Below are 18,581 nucleotides of genomic sequence, written 5' to 3' on the forward strand. Positions count from 1 at the left end.
ATCTCACTTTGGGGTCAATTCCAGGGCTATTAGCTACTTTCTGGTGTTCGTCATGTGAGTTTGGACAGTACATGCTGCGAGATAGACTGAGAAAAAAAATACTCCAGGCTCTTGCCTGTTCATTACCAGTGAATGTGGCAAAAAGTGCATTGTTGATGATCACAAGTACAGGACTGTACTCCAATGTGAATGTCCCTTTCTGAAAGTGGCCCCTAGCTCTCACATATTGATTTCTGAGTATGTATTTGTACCTCAGTCTCTCTTTTTTCAGTCTTGAACAATAGAAATTGAAAGCACCCTGTTCTGCAAAAGCAATTTAAATATATTCTTGATGAGCAGAATGTATTCAAAATGCCAAGTATCTACTGTTTAAACTCGTGACAAATATCTATTTGCTCAAGGAACAAGGGATCTGCTGATATCCACAGAACCTGACCTGGGAGTAAATTAGTTCCTTGAGGGAACAGAAGGAATTAAAGCTAATTGCAATTTCTCTGGCACCATTTACCTTCATCGCACATTGAGGATTGAACACAGACCTTTATGCTCTGCTTGCCATGGTATACTGATCATCTGAGCTGCCTTGAAAGCAGTTACAGAGGCCAGTTGTGCAAACTCTGCAGTTTGATTTTTCAAGTAAATAGATATTAGTCTCTCATGGCTTGTAATAAATCTGTTCTAATTTTACTTGCTGTCATGACTATTTCCACTGCTGCTGTAAGTTCCAATCAGAAAAGTTGAATGTCTCTATCGATTTATTTTGTGCCTGAAATACAAATAGTTTGAACAAGAACTGGAAACAAGATGCAGCTTAATCAACAAAGAATTCTAATTTTTCTTTCTTGAATTCCAAGATTGAGCACCATCATTTAACAACCTCCAAGCTGGACCATGAATTACTGCAATTCCAGTCAAAGCATGCAAGAGGAATATCCAGAAATTACATCCAGGCACAACATAACCAAACATTAATTATGTTATGGCATGAGAAACCAGCAGGAAAAACACACCATAATTCAATACAACATTTGCTAATGCTCCCAGGTGAACCTTGGCCAACATGAGGGTAACTTAAAAACAACACAAGTAACATTTATTTACCTTGAAAAGGGCTCAGGCTCGAAATGTTGGTTATATATCTTTACCTCCTCTAGCTGCTGCGAGACTTTCTAAATTCCTCTAGCATTTTTGTGTTTTTACTACATTTACATCATCTGCAGACTTTCATTTTTCATGAAATAACATTTATATACAGTAGGGCCTTTGGTATGAGAAAAGTTTCCAAAGTAAACTTTATAGAGGTGGGATCATAAGTCACCATTAAATGAAAGTAGGACATATAAAGGGAGGAGCCTGGTTACAGATTTGGATTTTGAAGAGGATGTAAAAAGAGGTTGTGGTAAAAAAAATCCCTGAGTCTTGGAGCTGAAAGCATAGCCTTCCATATTCAAGAAACAGTGTAGATCAAGCAACTTCCTGGCAAGGAAATTGTAGGACTGCCATATGATCATATCACTTCTAACCAATAACAAGACAAGAGATAGGATGACTAGAAATGAAGGCAGTACAGGAGAAAGAGCGCCACTTTCACCATCTCGATCATTCTTGTAAAGTGTGGCAGTATTTAAAAGTGACATACTCTCATTGGCAACATTGGAAGATGAAATTTGTGGAGACTCATTTCTAATTCTTAATAATTTCTCAAATTCAATTCCTCAGAGCCATTACAATATCTATATGCTTTAATACTCTATAATCTGGCACCCTGTGGGACTTCAGTGATGCCAGACTGCCAGAATGTTCATACTATTTGATATTATTCCTACTGCTAACCCAACTCATGTTTTTTTTTTGCATGTTACACAGTGGAATATTTCTTTTTCAGTGAACCAAATGTTTTAAAAGGAACACAGGGAATAAAACTGAGTCAGGTTTAAAGGAAAATGGGGCAAGGCTCTGCTTAGTTTAAAGGGAACATTGTAATATAGGTATCAGCATGTTTAAGGAATGTAGTGGGGTAGTTTATAAAAAGTGCTATAAACAAGATTCCTGTGAGCATGAGAACAGGGTACTGTGAACTTTTTGAAAGCACATGGAATTGGTTTCCAGTGAATTTATCAAGAATTTGGGAAGTGAAGCTCTGTGAATAGAAAATGTATGGAATGTGGTCCTGGTAAGTTGATAAGGATCCTGGGAGCGAGGTCCAGGTGAACTTATATTGCAAAAATGATGAGGAGCATGGGAATGAGTCTCTGAAGTTATAGGAACTGTGTGTAATGGGGTCCCGGTGATATTATAAGGTGTGTAACCAGAATGAGTTTATATAAAGCACGTGGGAACTGGACATTAAGAGTGTGTGAACAGGACACGGGTGAGTTTAAAATGAGCATGTGAAACAGAGCTAGGTGAACCAATGACAAACCTTTAGAATTTCTGATCAGTTCCTCACTGCTTGTTGGAGTTTCACCTCATTCCATCTCATTTACTCCACCAGTAAATATCTTTCTAATTTTTTTCATATTTTCTCATAACACAGACACCATCTGACCCATTGAATCTTTATTGCTCATTCTGTCTGCGATGATCTTATTTTAATATCTTAAATTTGCCTTTTCCCGCTTTGCAATTTTATTCTACCATCAGCAGGACTGTGGATTTAACAGTTTATTACCTTATATGCATTTGTCAGGTCCCATGACTTCTTGCTCACACCTCAGCCCTAGCCGGGTGACTTCATTGCCTCTGTGAGCATCCCCCTGATGTCTTTTTGTGCATAACTCAAAACCGCCCCTGATGAAGTCTATTACAGCAGCTTGTACAGCAAGAAGTGGTGATGTCATCCCCATTAATAATGCAGAGAGTTTACCACTTTGTGACCTAGTGCATTGAAATTAATTCTCATCATTGTGAAATATAATTTCATTTGTGGTGGGTGGGTGGGGGGGGTGTTAGGAATCCCTTAAGGATTGTTATCACTTTATGAACTAGTGTTGAATTCTAATTGTAAATTTTTAACAAATTTAATAGACTGACCTTTATTTTATTTTATCCTTTCAGACATGGAGATGACTTGATAGTAACACCATTTGCACAGGTATATTTAATGGCATATTCTCTTTGTTATCTTGTGGAATTTTTCTCCCCTCTTCCTTTTCTCTGATATTCTTCCCTGTTTTATTTTTTCCTAATTCCCTGGTGTGCTTGTTTTTCCCAGCAAAGTTTGAGAACAGACTGTGTCTTTTGAAAATTATGAGACTTTCTTTAAAAATTGGCATCAAGAGTTTCATGAGAATGGTCCACTGGGACCGCTCTGCTTGGCCAAATTCAGCTTGATTTCCTTCAGGGGAGATCGTGCCTGAAAAATCTGTTGGAACTCTTTGAGGAAGTAAGAAGCAGGACAGGCAAAGTAGAGTTAGTGGATGTTGTTTTCACTACTTTTTGTGTTATGTGTTAATGATTTGTATGGCAGAATTGACGGCTTTGTAGCCATGTTTGCAAATGGTACAAAGAGAGATGGAAGGGCAGATTGTGTTGAGGAAGTAAGGAGTTCGTAGAGATGTGGTTGGGTTGGAGAGAATGGGCAAATAAACGGCAGATGGAATAGTGTAGGAAAATGTATGGTCATGCACTTTGGTAGAAGGAATAAAGCATAGATTATTTTTGAAATGGTTAAATAATTAACAAAGCAGAAGTCCAAATGAACTTGGAAGTCCTAGCGCTAGATTCCTTAAAGATTAGCTTGCAAATTTAGTCAGTAGTAAAGAAGGCAAATGCATTCATTTTGAGAGGATATAAAAGGATATAATGCTAAGACTTTATAAGGCATAGATTAGACAATATTTGGACTTGTTCCTTTAGAGCAGAGATGAGGAGAAATTTCTTCAGCCAAAAGGTGGTCAATCTGTGAAGTATGATGCTACAGACAGCTTTGGAAGCCAAGTCATTGAGGATATTTACTGTGGAGGTTGATAGGTTCTTGACTAGTAAAGGTGTCGAAGGTTATGGGGAGATGGTAGGAGAATAGGGTAGAGAGAAAAAATGCACCAGCAGTAATTTGAATGGCAAGGCAGACTTGATGGGCTAAATGGTCTAATTTTGCTTGTGCATCTCGTGTTTATTTTTCTTTGCTTTTAACAAAAAGAAATTCAATTCATCCAGTCGCATTTCTTGAGTAGCTAAAAACTGCCTTGTATTTTACTCCTTCATCCTAGTCTATTAACAAGTTCAAGTTTTTTGTCATCCGATTGTGCAAGGACAACCTGACGAAGCAGCATTCTGCAGTCCTCAGTACAAAAGATGCAAACACACAACCAGACATAACACACACACAGACAAACGATACATATGAAGTAGCTATACACATATATAAAAATAAATTAATATTGTTTAATAAAGTGTAGAGTCTCTGAGTGTTGTTGAGCAGTATTATGAATCTACAGATGCTTGTTACCCTTAGCATTTCTCTGAAACAATGCTGGGGCTTTTGTGCTGGTTTTAGTATCAATTGCACTGACAAACTCAGATGGAATTTGTTAAGACCTCCTTCAAGAACTAGTCTACTTTCTTTTGACTTTGGCTTCCAGCGTATTTTATTATAGAATAATATCTGTTCATAAGAATTATATTATAATAGTTATAATTATAAATGTTCTGCCATCAATGTGTCAAGTAGTATGAAAGTCATTCTTGCAAATCTGACTGCATAACTAATCCCCATCTCCCTTAACTTATTTTGAATTTGGGCACTTTGTAGCAAGAATCTCACATAGGCAGGTTTCAGCAAGAACTGCTGGAAGGCAATTTGTCTCCAACTTATAATTTTCCAGTAAATGAGGCTGGTTAGCAATGATCTTTTCTGATGCCTTTCTTTCTCACTCTTCTTCCTATCATGGCAATAGGATGAAATTGGTGAACTTGAGTAACACAAACGTTTTAATTCAAATTTACCCCAGTTGGTCTGATTGCAATACTTTGGCTGAAGGTTTAACTAAAATCAGTATTTTATAAATGAATGGAAATTGAATCTGACACTTTACTTTTTGACTGAATTTCAAATCAACAGAATGATCTTAACACTGCTTTAAAAAAAATGTCAATGGTAACAAACAGCTTTCACTTTTTTAAGGTACTGGCCAGCCTGCGGAGTGTGAGGGGCAATTTCTCAATATTAACAAATGTTCATGGAGCGCCAAGCAAGTAAGTCCATCAGTAAAAGTTAAATGTGGGTTGGATACAGCTGGGGAGATAAAAATGTGTGTCTGAAGCATGATCTGCTGTAATGTGCATGTTTCTGGATTCAGTGATGATATATGTAGATTGGTGAATCAATGTGCTCAACTAATATTTAAAACTGAGGTTTTATAATGGTAAATGAAAAAACTGTGGTACCTGGAAATCTGAAAAAAATGAGTAATAAAATTATATGTGTAACATTCATTTGGTCAAACAGCATCTGCTTTTTAACCTGAAATGTTAATACATTTTTCTTTCCACTGATGACCTGCTGAGTATTTCCAGCATTTTCTTTCTCTTTAATTTAGTACAGGTCAAACCTCTTTAATCTGGTAACATCGTGACCTGGCCATTGCCAGACCACAGAAAATGCCAGAAAACAGAAATTGAGCCCTAAGGGAACCCCTTATGTAAACATATCAAAGGTAGAACAAAGCTTAAAACAGGAAAAAATACTGTGAGGCAGCACGGTTAGCGTAGCAGTTAGCGCAATGTTATTACAGCGCCAGTGATTGGGATGTTAGTGCAAACTCCACAGGAGACAAACCCCGGCCCCAATCACTGATGCTGTAAAGGTTGAATCTGACGCCGTTAGTACAAATTCCTTACAGACAGCATGGGACTCAAACCCCGGTCCTGGTCACAGCAGTTTCAACCTTTACATCACCAGCGATCGGGAACCAGGGTTTGAGTCCCGCGCTGTTTGTAAGGAGTTTGTACTAATGGCAAAAGATTCAAACAATGCCAGACCACAGAGCGCTGTATAATAGAGGTTCAACCTGTAATTGTTTGCAGATTGTTTTTTTTATTGGGACAATGTTTGGTTTGGCAGGAGTTAGAATAACTTTTGGTGTTCATTTTCATTCAAATGAGGAATTTAATGAGTGGATGTGTAGGAGAAGTGAAAGGGCCACATGGAGTTCGTGCTCGAAATAACAGATAATTTATTAAAACTGTTGTGCACTACGAGACCAGTCAAAGCTGATCTACCTTAGCACCAATTTAATGCATCTTTTATATTTTCATCTAACAAGATTACATAGAAACTTGATCAGCAGTAAAACTATGTTTTGATAATAGAATGGTGGTAACGGAAAGAATTAAGTAAAAATTAGGTTGATTAGAAAAAAAATGATTTTTTAGAAGTTTAACTTAAATCCAATTTCTATTACAACAATAGTACATGGTATAATTTGTTCCTGAAATTTGGGTGTCGTAATTGCTGCATTCCATGTCTTTACTTTTGGGCTTTGTCTGGTGGAACATGTTACCACATTACCACAATCCATATCCCTATTTACTTGTTATTAGCCCTCACTATTCTTTCCCCTACAATAGTCCCTGTCTTGGCCCTTGTGGCCAACAGGGCCTAAAGATTAGATTCCTAACAGTACATCTGTTTGGTCTTCTAAATAATTGTCCCTCTAACACCAATGGTTTATCTGCCATTGGTGTACAGACACTAGAATAATGACTGTCAGTAAAACCATCAGCTGCACAGCAACCATGATATGAGAGATAAGTTGAATCTAGAGATGTATTCTACATCAAAATCCCCATTTTAACTTCTGACCTAAAAGGAGGCATTCTCCAGAACTATTTTGATCACATTCTCATGATCCATTATTTCAGTGGGTCTCAAGTTTATTTTTCCTATGACATCCTGATGAATGCAGGCTCAATTTTAACTTTTAAGGGGAATTTGAATACATGCTTGGATGGGAGAGGTATGGAGAACTATGAACTGGGTGTAGGTCAGTGGGACTAGGTTTTAAAAAAAATGGTTCAGCACAGTTTAGAAGGCTGAAGAGGCCTGTTCCTGTGCTGTAATATTCTATGGTTCTGTCCTATTCCATTGGTGCTCTGTAAGGGATTACTTAAGGTGGTATGTGAGTAGGGAAAAAAGGTTGAGAAACACTGGGGTATCCCATTGCTTAGTGATTTCTTTATCCTCGCGGGCAATCTTTTCCCAATCAGCAGTGAAGTGGGTAGAAGTTCTGTGGCTACATGCTTGTGCAACCGTTGTTTGTCTCACAACTATAAACGGTAAGTTTCAGCTCCAGCATCCTTTCTGTTTTTATCATCCTCTCATCCTAGTCTGAATAATCAAAATAAAATGAGCTCTCTTCCACCATCATGATAAGAATATTGCAATATGGATTGGTTGCATCTCTAATTCTATTATGACTGCGTTATTCTGCCATGATTTCTGGAATATCCTTCACTTCCCAATGACATTTCTATTATGCATTTCAAGGGTTTGTGATGGTTGTAGAGTCTTTCCTCAAGTCATTAGGTTTCTGTATAAACCAAGCAGTGCGATCATTTTCAAGAGAGTTGCTTTCAACAATCTCACCGCCTGCTCTGCTGTCAATCTATGGTGATTTCATAATGTCATCAAGAAAAAAATACATTTATTCAAAGTAAGCTTTTATTTCACCCTGAACTAATGACCTATGTTTATCCCTCAGCCAATACAACTCGTTTTAAAAGGAAAATAATTTGGTCAACATCACTTTTTGTGTGAGTTTTCTTGTGTAAATTAGGTGTCATGTTTTTCATATTACAGCCAAGCCTAAGATTCAAAGACACTTAACTTACTTTGGGGCATCCTGTAAGGGTGCTATGTAAAGAAAGTATGTCTTGTATTTCATGTTGGTTTCTGCAGAATTAGAGGCAAGCAGCATGCTCAGGTTCCTGCCTTGTTACTGAGATTTTGTTTGCCATTTCCCTTTTAAAGTCTCATAATAAACCTTGTGAAAGGACATTGGAAGGGCATTGTGTTATATTTAAGGCAGCACAGTTTGTGTATTGGTTAGCACAATGCTATTACAGCACCAGTAACCCTGGTTGGAATCCACTACTATCTTAAGGAGTTTGTAAGGTCTCCCAGTTTTCAGTGGATTTCTTCTGCATGTTCCGGTTTCATCACATGTTCTGACGTGGGATTGACCGCAGCAGGTGCTTGGCTTATGACTGGTGCTGGGGGGAGAGGTTCTACAGGAGATCAGATTATCTGGAGGGTGGGGGCAGAGGTACTTCAAAACCCTAGGACGTGGATGGGTGCTGTGTCGATTGACTAACTGGTTCTTCTGGGGTCACCTGATCAGTGTTAGTGTACCCTGCCTGGGCCAGATCTTAGACTGACACCGTGTCTTCCCTCCCATCCTGATACCACAAAATGCGTATTGTGTGTACCAGATGCACTTTTTCCACCAGGAGATCTGTCTTCTGGGGTCTCGTATGTCTGTGAAGAAGTACCGGCTCCAGTGTCGTCAGTCAGACTGGCATAATGGTTATGGATGCCGACCTCCTGGGAAAAGAAGAGTTTCTCCTGGGGGGTGGCATTAGTAGCCATGCACAACAGGGACCTGGTAGCGTGCAGTGTGTCCGGCAATACTTCTTGCCACTGGGAGACAGCATCCCTTTTGACATGAGGGCCAACAGGATTGTACCATTCTCCCTCTCCACTTGCCCATTCCCTTGGGGGTTATAACTAGTACTCCTTGTGGCTATCCCCACCGCCTATAGATACAGTCGCAGCTCCTGACTCATGAAGGAGGAACCCCTGTCACTACGTCTGTAGCTGAGGTATCCAAACATAGTGAATACGGTCTGGAGTGCTTTGAGGATCCTGGCTGTGGTCATATCCGGACAAGAGATAACTCATCCACTACATTCAGGAAGTACAGATTCCTGTTATTGGATGGGAGGGGGCCTTTGAAGTTCATACTAAGATGTTCGAAAGGGCAGGTTGCCTTCATCAGTTGGGTTCCATCCGGTCTGTAAAAACGCGGCTTGCATTCAGCACAGACCAAGTATTTGAGGGACAGTTCCCGAATCTCCTCAACTGAGTAGGGTAAATTTCTAACCCTCACAAAGTGATACAGCCTTGTGACCCTGGGGTGGCAGAGCTTGTCATGCAGGAACCAGACAATCCGTTGGCACACATTCCCCGGGTCAGAGCATCGGGTGGCTCATTAAGCTTCCCGGGCCAGTATAAGATCTCATAATTATTCTTGGAGAGTTTGATTCTCCACCGTATGATCTTATAATTTTAAAAATTTTTAACTGGTGTTTGTTGTTAAACATAAACGTAACGGCCCTCTGGTCCATCAGCAGGGTAAATGGTCTACCAGCTAAATAATACCTCCAGTGACACACAGCTTCCACTATGGCCTGCACCTCTTTTTCAATTGCTGAGTTCCGGGCCCTGGAGTGTTCTAGAGAAAATGCCACTACCCTGCCTGCCTGATTCAGCGTGGCTGATTGGGCAACACCAGAGGCATCACTTTCCACTTGGAATAGGATGGATTCATCAATGGCATGCATCACTGCCTTGAAGATCTCATCCTTGATGCCCTCGAAGGCTTTACGAGCCTCCGCAGATGGGGGAAAGTCTGTTATCTTCACTAATGGCTGGACTCATTGAGCATAATAGGAAAAGAACCCAAGTCACCTTTCCAGGGCTTTCAGGTTGTGGGGCAACGGTAGATCCCTAAGGGGGCACATTCTCTCTGGGTCCAGGGACACAATCCCACCCTCCACCATGTACCCTAGTATCACTAGTCATGAAATGCAGACACTCATTTCTTCTGTTTATACATCAGGTTTAGGGTTTTTGCCGTGGCGAGGAACTCCCTTAGATCCGCATCATGTTCCTCCACATCATGGCCGCATATGATGACATTATCCAAGTACAGGAACGTTGCCGTTAGTTTGTGATCATCCATCATGTGGTCCATCTCTCTTTGGAACACCGATACCCCATTCATCAGACCGAATTGCACCCTGAGGAACTAATACAGTCAGCCGTCAGCTTCAAAAGCCGTGTAGGGCCCTTCCTCTGGGCGGGTTGGGATCTGATGGTATGCCGGCTTAAGGTCTATGGTGGAGAAGACCCTATATTGGGCTATCTCATTCACCATGTCGGTGATTCAGGGTAGGGGGTAGGCATCCAGTAACATAAATTTATTCACAGTTTGGCTGTCGTCTATTACCATCTGGTTCTTTTTCCCTCCCTTTTACCACCAGGCACATGCCAGGGGCTGTTACTGGGCTCAATGATCCCTCGGCCAACAGCCTCTAGACTTTGGTTTTAATGAAACGTCTGTCCTCCGGACTTTATCTCCTGCTTTTATCAGTTATCAGTCTGCAATTCTCTAAGTGCTCAAATAGCAGGGGCGGAGTGACCTGAAGGGTGGACAGCCCACACATACTGCCCAGCTTACTCTCATTGGCAGGGCTGAATTCCTCGTTCTGCACCGTGATCAGGGGGTGTGGACCATCAAACTGCATCGTTACACTTTCCAACTGACACTGGAATAGACCCCAGGATAATCGGCGCACAGACTTTGGACATTACCATAATTTTAAAATTCCTGTACTCCTTGCCCCACACCCTTAAGTCTACCCGACAGTACCCACACGTCTCTGCGGACTGGGCTTTAGAGGCCAGGGATATTTGGCACTTTTCCGGAGGCACCTTCAATGCATTGTGCTTTATTAAATCTGGGTGGATAAAACGTTCGGTGCTCCTTGTGTCAAACGAACAACCTGTGGTGCAACCGTTTACTTCAATGTTCACCATTGATCGCGTCAGCTGGTGAGGCCTGTTCTGATCCAGCGTCATGGAGGCCAGGGTTAGGTCCGATTCAAAGTTACCATTGTACAATTCACATTGGTAATATGTCGGACTTGGCACCTCAGAAGGTGGCCGCCCTCAGTACTCGCACATGGCTGGGACCAGAGGTGAAGTTAGCAGTCACTGATTTGAAGCCGGAATTGATGTAGTGATCGTCGTCTTGATGACCACTCACCCCAAGATGGCGACCCATCCTTCAGATTGCACGTGGCTCTGCTAATAGTGGGCTGTCCCCAGCACACCTTCGCATAGTGCCCTTTTTGCAATTTGAACACACTGCATTCCTGGCTGGGCAGGACTTCTGGGGGGCCTTGCCAGCTGCTGAACCCACACTTCCCGGTCCTGGCTGCTCCTGTCTCCGTCACCTCCCCCAAATCCAGTCCTTCTTGCAATGTGCAGTTACCTTTTTCCAGGAGTTTTTGGCGGACGTGGGTTGATAGCATGTTTGTCAGCAGTCCGTCCCGCATCAGCTCATTGACATACTCGGAGGCTCTAACCAGCTCTCTCATTGCCTGCACGAACTGTACGAAGGGCTCCCCAAGGGCTTGATGCTGAGTCATTTATTTTTACCTCATATACATCCGGGCATGCCAGTATTTATTGGGAAATCCAGAGAGGAACCAAGGGAGGGGTTAGGGAAGGTCAGGTAAATTCAAACTGGCCAGTCCATACATCTATACTAATGCCTTTCACCACAGAAGGTTGAATGGTCATGTGTACATTTGCTCTATTCACCATTATTCACTACTCACTATTTATTCCTTAATCATAGCTTCAAACATTTTCCTTAATTGAGACATTAAACTAATTGGCCTATCATTATGTGTCTTTTGCCTTCATCTTTTTTTAAACAGTGATTTGAAATTTTCTGTGTTCCAATCCCCCAGATCCTGCCCCAAAAATATTGGTAAATTTTCACAAGCACCTTTACCATAACTTCTGGCATTTCCTTCAAACTCTGATATGCATTCCCTCTTACCTGGGGACTGTCCTACCTTTAGACCCACCAGTTTACACAGCACTACTTCTTGAGTGATAGCAATTCTATCGAGGTCCTCATTCTCTCTTTGGCAAGTTTGACATGTCTTCCACCATGAAGACGGACAAAAAAATGTCATTTGAATTCTTGCGTGTTTTTGCATTGCCCAATATTCATTCCCCTCTATTTATTTACTTTATTTACCTTCATTTATATTAGTCATCCTTTTCCACTATACAGTTGTACAAAAACTTTAACTCTCTGTTTTTATATTTTGTGCTAGTTTTCTTTCGTAATGCCTTTTGATAAGTTAAACCAGGGGAGAATGTGCCCTGATTAGTGTTGTAGAGTGAATAAGAGTCCTAGAAGGGCAGGGACATACTTCGATGGAAGTGGTGATACAGGGAGGATGGTGAAGGAGGAGTTTGGCACACTTGCCGTCATTGGTCAGGGCATTGAATACAGGAGTTGGAATGTCATCTTAGAGCTATGTAAAATGTTTATGAAAGTAGGCTGCAACTGGTGAGACCAGAATGCAGTTTTGGTCCCTCAGCTATTGGACACATCATTAATCTGGAAGGGATGCAGAAAAGATTCACCAGAATGTTGCTGAGGAAGGAGGGCCTGAGCTATAAAAGGAAATACTGAGTCTTTTTTTTTCTGGAGCACAAGGGGTTGAAGAGTGACCTTTTAGCAGTTTATAAAATCATGAGGAGGCATCAATAAGCTGAATGGCCATCGTCTTTTTCCCAGAGAGGGAACTACATGAGCATATCTTTGCCCACTTACTTAACCATATCCTTCAGGATCTGCCTGCTAGGATTTTCTCAACTTACTCTTCTACCTGTCATGCTGTCAACAGCAAATTCAGAAGCCATACATTCAGTGTCTTCATCTACATTATTCATATAGGTTGTGAGAAATTTGAGCCCCATCACACATCGCTTATAACATCTTGCCAACCAGCAACATAGTTAATTATGCTTACACACTGCTCTAAATTCAGTTGATTTTTTTTATTGTCACTGGTATAGTGGAAAACTTTGGCTTGCATGCCATCAAGGTAAGTTAACCAATACATAGCACACCAGGTAATGCAAGAATAAAATGAAGGTGCGGGGGATAGTGTATCAATAAAACATAAGTGTGTTAAAGAGATAAGTACAGTTACGCCATGCAAGGCATAATCTTTTGTGAATGAAAAGTCTATTCAAGAGTCTGATAACAGCGGGAAAGAAACTGTCCTTGATTTGGTGGTTATAAACAATTGTGGTCTGCCTCATAGCGGGGAGAAGAGAATGACTGGGTGGGATGCATCCTTCAATATGTTGGCTGCTTTCCTGAGGCAGTGGGAGGTGAAGATGGAAATGATGGAGGGGAAATTCATTTCCACAATGGCCTGAGCTGTGCTGAAGTTTCTTGCAGAGCAGTCCCCATTTCCTAGCTGTGATGAATCTGGGCAGGATCCTTTCTGTGGTGCATATACAAAAGTTGATGAAGAATACTGGTGATATGATGGATTTTTCTTGGGCTTCTGAAGTCCACTTTCTTGTTCATAGTGTTGGTGTGGTTGGAATAAGGCAAGTTGTAGGTGATAATTACACCTACTAACTTAAATCTCTCCTCCATCTCCACAGAGGGTCTCTACCCTACTTTCTAAAGTTGATGACCAGTTCTTTTGTCTTGCTGACATTAAGGGAGACAATGCCATGTTACTAGATTCTAAATTTCCTTCCTGTACACCATCTCAACTTTGTATGAGATCTGTGGCATCACCTACAAATGTATTAATGGAGTTAGATAGTATTTGGCCTCAGTCATGAATGTAAAAGGAGTATAATCTGCATGTTGCCATGACCTTTTGTCTTTCACAATAATCTTTGATGAGGCACCTCATCAAACATCTTCTTGGAAATCTAACTGATCTTAGCCTTGGCATTACTTAGGTGCTAAATTCATTGAACATGTTTGCGTAAGGTTTCATTCTTGATTGCACTCCCTTGTTATACAAGAAATAGTACATTATTGACAAGGTCAGAACCAGACATGGCTCTTTTGCAGTTGTTGTAAAAGGGCCCATCTCAGGACCCTAATAAATGTTTTTGTAAATGTAAAACTGAAAGACTGCCAGTTACAAGAAAGCTGCATTGTTAATGTCACAACTTTATTGGAATCCTGGGTAGGACATGAAAATGGGCATCTGATCCACATCTATTCTATTCCTATTGATCTGTTAATTTGAAGTCAAGTGGTCGACAAAGCAGAATGTGAGCAAAGCTGAGTTAAGTCTCATTACTGAAAAAAGAATTTGCTTCAGAAAGCTGCTAGAGGGCGGACTTCACCATATAGTGATAACATTACTTTGAGGAACAAATTTGCAGATGAGAGTACCTTTCTGACATGTTTAATGATCTTAAAATTGATTTAATGTGGTTTATTTTGTATAATATGATTTTGAAATATTTTTATTTTAAGTCATCTAACATTATGGCTATTTTGAACATGCTGATTAAACCAAAGCATCATAGGTTTTTTGAATCACAAACTTACCAGTTCTTACTGTGATAGTCTAGCATTTCAGTGAAGTAAGTGTGTCGAATTTTTCACGTAGGTTGGCCACGTGCTCAAAGTCTGTAAGACCAGAGTAGGGTGCAGGAATTTGTTGGCCTAGCTAATGGCATTGTTGTTTGGATTGACCTAAAATAAAGAAAATCTGATTATGGAACGAGAGGAGAAGCATCAATACTTGTAGCAATTTTTTAATGTATATATACTGCATGGTAACAGACCCTTCTGGCCCAGGAGCCTGTGTTTCCCCCAACCCCCTCAAGAAGAAGTTTAATATATTAGAGGAGTTTAATATGTTGAGTGATTATGCCTGTAATGGAGATGAATGTTTTGCCCCAAGAAATTTATATTGATCACTTTTGGGACCCTTTCATATTACCAAAACACATCTTACATCAGAGAGAATCCATGAAGGCCTCAAGTCCAGTACATTGGTTATGTATCTTCATCTTTGCTATATAAAGTACACTGTTTAACTTGCTGAAATTCTACAGCATTGTGTAGAATTGTGTTTATTCATCTTAGATAAAGCATGTCCAAATCCCAAGTAAAGTTTTCAATGCTTCATGTAATCACAAAAGGTTAAACATGAGGATGTTTCCCTCAGTGCCCATTTCAGCTTATTCTTTTAATCTTAAACTATAATATTTATATAAAGGTACTAAGCCTGAATTCATTTCACTATGATAAGGGCAGTGGAAAGTAGATTCTTCATGCCCACAAGATGCTTACAGAGTAGATAGATTATGACATCAGTCATTGCACAAGGCAGATTTAACAGTTGGATTCCTCAATTTAAGCTTATTGATTCAATTAGTACCTTTCCTTATCCTTGCTCATCTGAAGAAATATTCAGTTACAGCAAAGGGTCATCCTAAACCTTGCCCACTACGCATCCGGTTTCCACAACTGCTATTTAAAATCGTTATGACCTATTGCTAAGTTACTGCATGATATCTATTCTCTGTTCTTGCATTTCCAGAAGATTGACTCTGGAGTTCTTTAAATTGCTTGGAGACTGTAGGGCGTATTTTGCCAGATGCAGATGGAATTTGTGTTATGATCAGATTTGTAATATTAAACTGGTTGTTCCCAAATATTAGTCCATAAATCAACAATCATTTTGGATCAAAGCATGAATCGAAAGGATATACACTGAATACTGAGCAAGAGAAACCATTTGGTCAAGAAGGAAGAGGAATGAGTAAAGGACTCTAGGCAGGTGGCATATCCACTTATTTCCTTAATGCTTATCTTCATTTGCTGGGCTTTAAATGAAGAAATTGCAGATGGCCTCATAGGATGACCTCATTTACCTTTGATCCTGCAAGATCCAGATTCAGACTGCATCCTCTTGGCATCAGCTAAAGCAATCTGGACTGACCAGCTAAAGGATTAAAAACAAAGCGCAAGTGGCAGTAGTGCCGTTAAAAATGTAGCTCATGTAAAGTGAACATGAGTTCTTATTTTAATGGCATGTTGTGCCAGGAGAATAATGAATTACAGTATAACATCACATTATAATGAATGAGACATGAATTGCTAATGCATGCGCTTCATTTAGTCCACCCTCTCCAGAACACTGCACACATTATATGTCACCCATTTAGATACCAGTCAAGATACTATTGTCATCTGATTGCACAAGTAAACACGACAAAGCAACATTCTCTGGTCCTCAGTGCAAAACACACAGACACACAAGCAGACCAAACTTCTGCTATAAATAGGATTTCCCTCTTTGTGTAAAGGGCGATTTCCCCATGCAGACTGTGTACCGATATTTCTGCAGGGTTACTGAATCTCTCTGCTCCTCTCAGTTTTTGACTGGAGAAAGACATTAGTTCTTGAATTTCTTTTTGTCTTTTCTTTCACAAATTTCATTGGATCAACTTCTAGAAATGCAATCCCAGATCACACGACCATTGACATTTGACATTTTCTGTTATCTCTCTCTCTCTCTCTCAAAGGAGTTAAGGGATTTGCATAAACGTTTAAAATTCAGACTTGATGTGCCTTTGTATTGCTCACTTTCACTCCAACATCTCATTTGGACAAGTCCTATTTGGCCAGGTTGTGTTTGTACAGAAACCCTATCATTTTGCTTAAAATATCTCACTCCCTCCTTGAGTAATAATTTTGTTTCTCTCACAATTGTTCTTCTACTCTACCCTCAAGATTTGGCTGAAGTAAGCTCTGTCATTTACTGAGCCTTCTACATATAAGTACTGAGCAAGAGTGTGGCTTGTTATAAAATGTGACATTGTTCCGGATTTTAGCAGAAATGTTTATTAGTCATTATCTTATTGTTAAACTTGAGCACTCTTGAGAATACTTGTTTCTTCACTGTTTCTTTGACAATTCTCATTGATCTCTCTGCCACACTATTTGTTGCTGGATAATATGTGTACTTAATACCATTTTATTTCAGAAAAGGCTCAATTAGAAATGAACAAAACTGATGTCCATGATCCAAGACTAACTCTTCTGGTAAGTCACAACATGGAAAGATGGATCATACAGTCTGTTGTAGCACTGGAACCAACATGCATCATCTTGATCCATTTCATATTACTATCTAAATGTCCTGAACTATTATCTTCTCACAATAATAAACAATTACCCTTTGAAATATTCCATTTGCCTTTTCCAGGCTTATAAATGTATCTTGAGTAGTGTGCTTCTACAATCTTAGCAGACAGCATACTTGTTAAATAGCTCTTTAGATAAGGAATTGGCTTTCCATCTGCTTCACCTCCATGTTTACATGTTAGCACTTTTAGATAATAATGTATCGAATTGCTTATTTCACATGTACAGCGATACAGAAAAGCTTTGTTTTGCAAGCAAGTCAATCCATACTTAACTATAGCAGATTAAAGCAAAAATGCAGGGTTACAGTCTGTTAAAAAGTGCAGGATGTCATGTTACAAGGACCAAATGCAGGATATAGTGAAAAGTACATTTAAACAATGCAATGGTATCATGTTTTATCATGTCCATTCAAGAGCCTGGTAACAGTAGAAAAGAAAACTTCTTTGAATCTGGAGGTTTGTGTTTTCAAGCACATGCATTCATATATCTTCTGCCTTATGGATGGGGGTGAATAGAATGAATTTGAGTGGGTTGGGTCCTTTAATATATTGGCAGCTTTCCAGAGTGGTAGATATAGATATAGCTTATGGAAGAAGAGATAGTTTACCTGATGGTCTGAGCTGTGCTCACGACTCTCTGCAAATTCTTATACTCTTGGACAGGATTTCCAACACCAAGCTGTGAATCATCCAATTAAGTACAATGTACTTCGACCCCCTTGGTATCTCTAATCAACAACACTCCTAGAGGCTTACCATTCAATGTATGTGACCTTGTTTAACTTATCAAGATGTATCACTTCACACTTGTCTGTGTTAAATTCCAATTGCTACTCATTTGCTCACTTTCCCACTTGATCAATATCTTTATTTAACCTTAGAAAACTATTTTCACTGTCCACTATACCACCTATTTTTGCGAATCTGCAGACTTATTAATCATGCCAACTAGCACTGATCCCTATGGTACACCAGTGGTCACAGACTAGTGATCACAGACCTCCAGTCAGAAGTACAATCCATCCTACTTGGTGAGCTCATGTGGATCCCCAGTCTTCTAACCTTCCAGGCGAACCTATCATGTAGAGCCTTGTCAAAGGACTTGTTAAAGTCAATCTTGATAACTACTGCTGCCCTACTTTATTTAATTTTCTTGGTCATTGTTTCAAAATGCACAATCAAATTGATGAGGCATGATTTCCAATACACAAAGCTATCCTAGTCAGTCCTTGGCTTTCCAGATGCAAACAATCCTTAGAATTCCTTCCAGTAACTTTCCCAACACTGTAGTTACCTGGTCTGTCTTTACAGCCCTTTTTAAAAATAAAACAATTATACCTTCAAGTTTATTGATATCAAAAATCTTTGCTAGGGCAAGTTCTTCCCTAACTTCCCACAATATCCTAGAATAGGACTGGTCAAGCCCCATGGATTTACCCACACTAATGAGCTTCAAGGCCACCAGCATCTCTTTCACAATCTTGATTTGTTTAGGGATATCACTGTTCTTTTCCCTGAACTTGCTCGCATCCATGTCCTCTCCACCATAAGTACAGCCAAGAAG

The 18,581-nt window shown here is 39.9% G+C and overlaps 1 protein-coding gene across 15 annotated transcripts in view; it reads left to right on the forward strand.

The window, feature by feature from the left end:
• Nucleotides 1–18,581, forward strand: part of LOC138763717 (3',5'-cyclic-AMP phosphodiesterase 4B-like) — a 687,345-nt gene that overhangs the window by 533,946 nt on the left and 134,818 nt on the right. For 14 of the 15 annotated variants that reach the window (XM_069938355.1, XM_069938353.1, XM_069938364.1 and 11 more), the window contains 2 exons: nt 3,058–3,094; nt 5,126–5,196. In XM_069938355.1, coding sequence (XP_069794456.1) covers nt 3,058–3,094; nt 5,126–5,196 — 108 coding nt within the window. Of the gene's footprint in view, nt 1–3,057; nt 3,095–5,125; nt 5,197–16,896; nt 16,914–18,581 lie in introns of those variants that run through there. The other variant, XM_069938368.1, reaches the window with a different exon arrangement.

Source organism: Narcine bancroftii, chromosome 5, assembly GCF_036971445.1.
Source record: "Narcine bancroftii isolate sNarBan1 chromosome 5, sNarBan1.hap1, whole genome shotgun sequence".
Lineage (NCBI taxonomy): Eukaryota > Metazoa > Chordata > Chondrichthyes > Torpediniformes > Narcinidae > Narcine > Narcine bancroftii.